Source organism: Stegastes partitus, unplaced genomic scaffold (assembly GCF_000690725.1).
Source record: "Stegastes partitus isolate 25-593 unplaced genomic scaffold, Stegastes_partitus-1.0.2 Scaffold21, whole genome shotgun sequence".
Taxonomy (NCBI): Eukaryota; Metazoa; Chordata; class Actinopteri; family Pomacentridae; genus Stegastes; species Stegastes partitus.
The window spans coordinates 1,106,062-1,112,185 of NW_007577752.1; the positions used below are offsets into that span (position 1 = coordinate 1,106,062).

At 39.6% G+C, this 6,124-nt stretch overlaps 1 protein-coding gene across 1 annotated transcript in view; it reads right to left on the reverse strand.

The window, feature by feature from the left end:
• The window catches only part of ric3b (RIC3 acetylcholine receptor chaperone b), a 9,282-nt gene extending 3,417 nt beyond the window's left edge, over positions 1 to 5,865 (reverse strand). The window contains exons 1-5 of the mRNA XM_008294362.1: positions 5,745 to 5,865; positions 4,167 to 4,393; positions 3,311 to 3,389; positions 881 to 974; positions 241 to 371 (exon numbers count right to left, since the gene is read on the reverse strand). Of these exons, the coding sequence (XP_008292584.1) occupies positions 241 to 371; positions 881 to 974; positions 3,311 to 3,389; positions 4,167 to 4,393; positions 5,745 to 5,865 (652 nt within the window). The remainder of the gene's footprint in view (positions 1 to 240; positions 372 to 880; positions 975 to 3,310; positions 3,390 to 4,166; positions 4,394 to 5,744) is intronic.
• Between the last annotated feature and the right edge of the window lie 259 nt (positions 5,866 to 6,124).

Sequence of the window (6,124 nt, forward strand, 5' to 3'; positions counted from 1 at the left end):
TTTAGACGACTACAAACTCAAGCAGATAGAGTTGCAACAAAAAGATTGTGCTTGATTTAACTACAGCAGCACTTCACAAGTGCACAAAGCATACTGAGAGGAAAGTAGAAGTAAAGTAACACTTCATGTTCACAACTTGATACCACACAAACAAAAGTATTTTTTTATACTGTGAAACACGAGTTAAGGCCCGTCTTCCTGTGGGTAAAACGTCACTGTGCTCATGCAGCGTTTGCATACCTTCCCAGTCGTCCTGGGGCTTCTTCTCTGGAGCCATTGCCTCCACCAACTGGCCCTCTCGCATCACCCGAGTTATCTCCGTCAGCTGCTGCAGGAGACTCTCCTCCTGATCCGCTGTCACCCCCTTCACCCTGTAACACAGACAGAAGACTCAGCGCTCTTCTGTTACACGTTTCCTACTTTAGTCTAGTGTTAGATTCTGCCTGAACTAACAACATGCTACCTTTCTTGATGTAAAAAATGGTGCATTTATGGTTGTTTGGATGGAAATCAGTCAATATCTTCTAAAGTTTTTTTTCAAAAATACTATTTTAACAGCAAGACATATTTGAGGATAAATAAAAATGTTTAAAAAGCTCTGCCCAGCCACTGAAGATCAGCATTTGAGTGTTAATAACAAACAGCATACAGCAATGAGAGTTCATTTTATAAAAGCAGAGAAAATTGCAAAGAAAAGGAAATGATCTGCCTTCACACATGGCTGTATGGGAGTGTCATGTTTGTCTTTATGTTCGCTGTGGAAGAGATTACTGCATGCATGGAATTAAATTAAAAAACAAGCTCAAGAGGGTCATTCTTGTAAGAGAGAGGGAGGAGGCTGACTGATGAAACGACTCCTCTGTTATGGGCGCTCACCCACCTGTCAGGGCTGTGGTGGGCGTTGGAAACAATATTCTCCATCACCAGCTCCGTCTCCCTCAGCTTCTCCTGCAGCTGAGCCAGCTCAAAGTCCGCTGGAGGGCCGGGAAGGGACGACATTAAGGGACAGAAAGAGTCACAGTGTCAGATGATATCGACCAAGGCTGTGAAGCGTAGGCGGTTACAATGCCATACATCTCACTGTATGATGCTTTATAGGAATCAATATGCAGGAAAATGACCAACATCAATTTTTTTCTCATTAGGTTAATGCACCACCAAGATGAACGTGCATGTCAGGCATGGAAATTTCTGAGACTGGATGGAATTTAATGCAGATGTGACACACAAAGAGCTTCTTTCTTTTCTTTTTTTTTGAAAGAAAATGTTGCCTTGATGTTCAAATGAAAGTCTTTTGTTTTAAGCCCAACCCAAGTGAAAAAGTCCCTCTTGAAAAGGCACATTTACCCTGTGATCTACATCTGTACAACATTATTATGTGACATAGTGGCGTGATAACAACACAGCGCTCATCCCATAATAATGACAGTGATACAGTTTGTACACGACTGCAGTGCTTGAGAAGAACACACTGATCACACTGACTAATATTGTGTAGAGCTCTGACCCATCGGCCATGGACCTGGGAGACCTGTAGTTTGTGTAAGGGGTATCTATGGATCTGACTTGTTCCAGCGTATCCCACCGATGTTCTATCAGAATAGTCTCTGGTCGTGATGTTTGATACCACTGATTTCCTTTCCTTCACTGAGTAAAATGCAGACTGGTATCGGCGATACCGATCCAATACAGATACTTTGTGTAAATACACCTAATGTGTGTAGTAAATCTAAAAAAAATTTTTCTAAAAAGTAGTTTATTTCAAATCAGAGCTTCATAATTATACAAAACATCCAAGTTATTTATTTATTTGAGCTCAATAAGAAGTAGTGACATTTGCACTTTTTAAAATTTTTATTCTACTTATTTTCTTTCTTTCTCTATCATTGTGACTTTTAAATTAAATTCTATGTTCTTATCCTTGTTTTTATCCCAGAGATTGCTTTAATTTCCCTAAGTCTTTGTGTGTTACCAACTAAACGATGTAAGGAAAAGAGAGCAGGTGAAACTGACAGGGAAGGCTAGATTTAGTGATATAGAAGCAATTGAACTATGAGCTGTTGATCCTGGTGGGGAGGAACAAGTGTATTCACTGTGTATTAACACTATTCGTGCCCACTGGAGAACAGACCAAAGGTTAAGAAAATCTTATAAGCCACCCAGATTAGCTGGTAAGTGGACATAGCAGAGGTTAAGAAAAACTCTTGAGTGGTCGTTGTTAGGGCAACTAGCCTTCCAAGTCAGCAAGAACGAGACTGAGAAAATAAAGACTTTTGATGAAGATTGTTTGTGAGCTGGTTGTGTTATAGAAGAGTCTCTAGTGTTCAGAGGTGTGTTGTTGTGTAGTTTAGAGAACAGACCAAAGGTTAAGAAAATCTTACGAGCCACCCAGTTTAGCTCTGCTAGCATGATCTCCAGCTCAACCAGGGATGGATCTCTCAAGCATGTATTTATTTCGTTACTAATTTCATAACCATATTTATTAATTTGAACAACTCCAACAGCAACAGTGCTTAACGCCGCTTAAAGGCCCACATTTTCCTCTTCTGTACCTGCATAGTGCCTGCCTGCAGCGGAAGAAAAAGTAGTTCCCACCAACTGGGTGTCATTTAGACAAGACAACAGTTTAGTTATGATATACATTACCTCAAAAGACTTTAGTATCAAAAGTATCAATATTTTGTTTTGAGAATCAATTTTAGAGTAAAAGATCTGGTATCGGAAGTATTGATATTTCAGTATCGATCTGCACATCACGAGTATCTGGGGACTTTGAAGTCCGAATCAACGGTGGTCTTCAAGTCATTCCTGAGCAGTTCTTTGTAGTATGTTGGGTTGTACTGTCCCGCTGAGGAAGGCTTCCAACATCATTTAGTGACGTTGCCATGTGTCACAGCTACATCCACAGGAATCCCAGTAGAACATCATCCTGTCCCCCAAACTCATTAGAACCTGATCTGATTCAGCATCTGTGGCATATGATGGAACAGGCCCAATCCACAGAGGCCTCACATCCCACAACCAACAGGGCCAGAAGGATCTGCTAACGTCCCAATGCCAGACACCACAGGACACACAGTCCAGGTCAGAGATGTTCTGGCGGCACAAGAGCAGCCTACACAACTTCAAGCAGGTGGTTTTAATCTGTCTCAATCTATGTCTTGGGCAAATTACATGTCATTCACACGGCAGGTGCCTTAGTCCAACAATCAAGAGAAAATATCTGAAGAAATTAGATTAAAGTGTTGCAAAAAGTTGATAAAAGCATAAATTAAAAAAAGGTGAATAAGTGTTGGTGAATGAAACTCACTGATCTTTCTCTTCATGTTCTCTGACCGAACTGAAGGAAACCTGCCCTCTGACGGCTTGCTGTTCCCCTTAGATGTGATCTAACAGGGAGACAATAGCAGGATTAAACCTCTCCAAGCACAACAAACCAACAACCCCACAGCTCAGTGTCACGCTCACCTTTACCACTGACCAACAGCATTATTTCTTTTTACACTTATTCCTTTATGGTTATGGAGGGCAAAACATGTCATAATTAAAAATAAATGAATAAAAAAACAAATCTATTTTTCTTTTTTCTTTTTCTTTTTTACATTTTCCATTCATTTATCCATTTATTCATTCATTCAATTTTTTTTTACATACTTTAATTTTATTCCCACATTTATTCTTATTTCCACAGTGATTTATTATTTTTACACTTGTTTTTTAAATTTTTCATATTAATTTCTTTGTTTTCACATTTATTGTTTTCCATCCAATCAATGAATAAATGGATAAATGAATAAATTAAAGCAAAATGTAAAAAAAATAATATTTATTTATTTCTTTTTAGTTATGACAGGTTTGGCCTTCCATATATAGTTTCCTTTTTACTACAGTTTGAAATACTTTGATATTTTGAATTGTACTTTGGATGTATATATACTCGACTTAGAAAGAGATATAATTTAACAAAAGTAAGTGATCTGGAAAACTGAACTGTCATTTTTACAAAATACAGAAACATGTTTAAAATCTTTCTTCTTTTTTCTTTTTTAGCTCAAACTTCTAAAATGTTCAATGGTTTGAAAGAACTCTTACTTAAGTGAAGTTTTCGAATTACTGTCTACATCATTTTATTCCAGCCGCTGTGTGTGTAGCCAGCAGTATTTCACCTTAAACAGTATGTAGAGGATGTAGAGTAAGATCCCGAAGCCGTACACAGGGATGATCTGTCCTGCCAGGTTGGATTTGCCTCCAGCTCCTGCCCCTGTTCCTGCTCCCTTGGCCCTGGCTATGGCCTCAGGGTTGTGGGCCCTGGAGAAGCTGGACCCTGCGGCTCTCTGGCCTCGGCTCTCCGTAGCCATCTGACGGTGCATCATCGGTGGGAAGCGACCTGCACCTGCAGGGAGGAGTGCAACCAGTAAAGAGGAAGTCCTACACAGTGAATGTCTTCAGCTTTTATAAATAATATGACAGTTTTTTGTTCATTTGAGCAGCCACGTGGTTGTTTATGTGTGCTCAAAAGCGTTTTGCAAGAAACAAGATGAAGGCAAAATAAGCTCATCACAAATTGACATTAAAATGTTTGCATTAAACAAAATGCTTTTATATATCCTAAATTTTAAAGTAGATATTTTACTTAATTACAGCTGCTTTTCACTGCTTTCTAGAATTGAATATATGTATATAAGGGCTTTATAAGGGCTTTTTATTGAATTTCCCTTCTGGGATGAATAAAGTATTTTTCATTTCATTTCATTTCATTTCATTTAAACATTTTTACATGTCTAATTTTTCTGTTTTTGATTCAATTTTCCAGTACTGCTGGAGACTATAGTTTGCCCTGCTTCTTGTAGTTCATGGTTCTGTTGATTTATGTTTCTAATTTTTCATTTCATTAGTTCATTTGATTCAAGACAGTGCTCACTGAATAACATTAGAAAGAGCTACAAATGTTGTGGCCTCTTCTTTAACGGTGTCACTTTAACAGCACTCCACTTAGTGACTCACAACACTGCAGCTGCTGGTTCTGTTCATTTGGCTGATTTACACTCACTTTAAACAAGATAACAAACATTTCTAGCATGAGTGTTTTGTAGTGTTGTGATTTAGAAGTAGAGGGTTGTTCAAATGTGAAGGACGTTAAAAGAAAAGGCCGCAACATCGTTTCGCCTTGGGTTTGTACAATAAATCCACAACAATTACTATTGTTATTGACATCAACTTGAGATCACAAGGCAAAAGGAAAAAAATACATCCTCTCAATAAATTAGCAAATTGTGAGATTATAACTTTCAATGAACACAAAAAAGTGGTTCTGATAATAAAGGAGTCAGACCTAAAGGACCACTTGTCGATCTACCGTCTGTGGACAAAGTGGAACCCGAAAGGCTCGGGCTATGTATACATTTTTAAATTATAAAACGTACATACACCATGCACATTTGCTCTATTAATGTATATATTTTTTTAAAGTTAATTTTCCTGCTGTAATTTACTGATACCTATTGCTGGGGTCACTAACATGTAAATAACACCAGGGCTGTTTTGGCGCCCTCGTCAGGGAGGAAAATGTCATTACAAGATCCCAGACCCACAGTGATGTACAATATACACTTCGGCTTGAAATACTGATAAACAAAGATAATAGCACAACTCTCAAAAGTGCATAAATAAAAAGGCTTGTCTCCGCTCTCTGAATGAAGCCAGAGGCCCTGTGGACGGAGAGCAGAAGCCGTGAAGAGACGCACCCTCCGGCCGCTCGCCAGCATCCTTCCTTCCTCGCGATAACAGCATCTTGGGCAGCAGCAGCGCGACGCAGAGCACGAGGCAGGTGGCCAGGGTCACCTTCTGAAACGTGGACATCGCCATCCCGACGCCGGCAGCAGCAACACCACGACCCGCGGTGGATTACCGGAGACGCACCGGAGAGACGGAGACGGTCCGACTTCCCGGTTTGCTGAAGGAGCGGAAGTGCACCTGGATGTAATGACGGTGTTTGGCCGATGGGTGGCGCCAAAGGACTATTCTGAATGCGGCCTGCTGGGAATTTAAACAGTCATTGTGCAGCTTTTAATTGGGGCTATGATCTTATGATAAATAATATAACACAGTGAAACCAAACCTATGA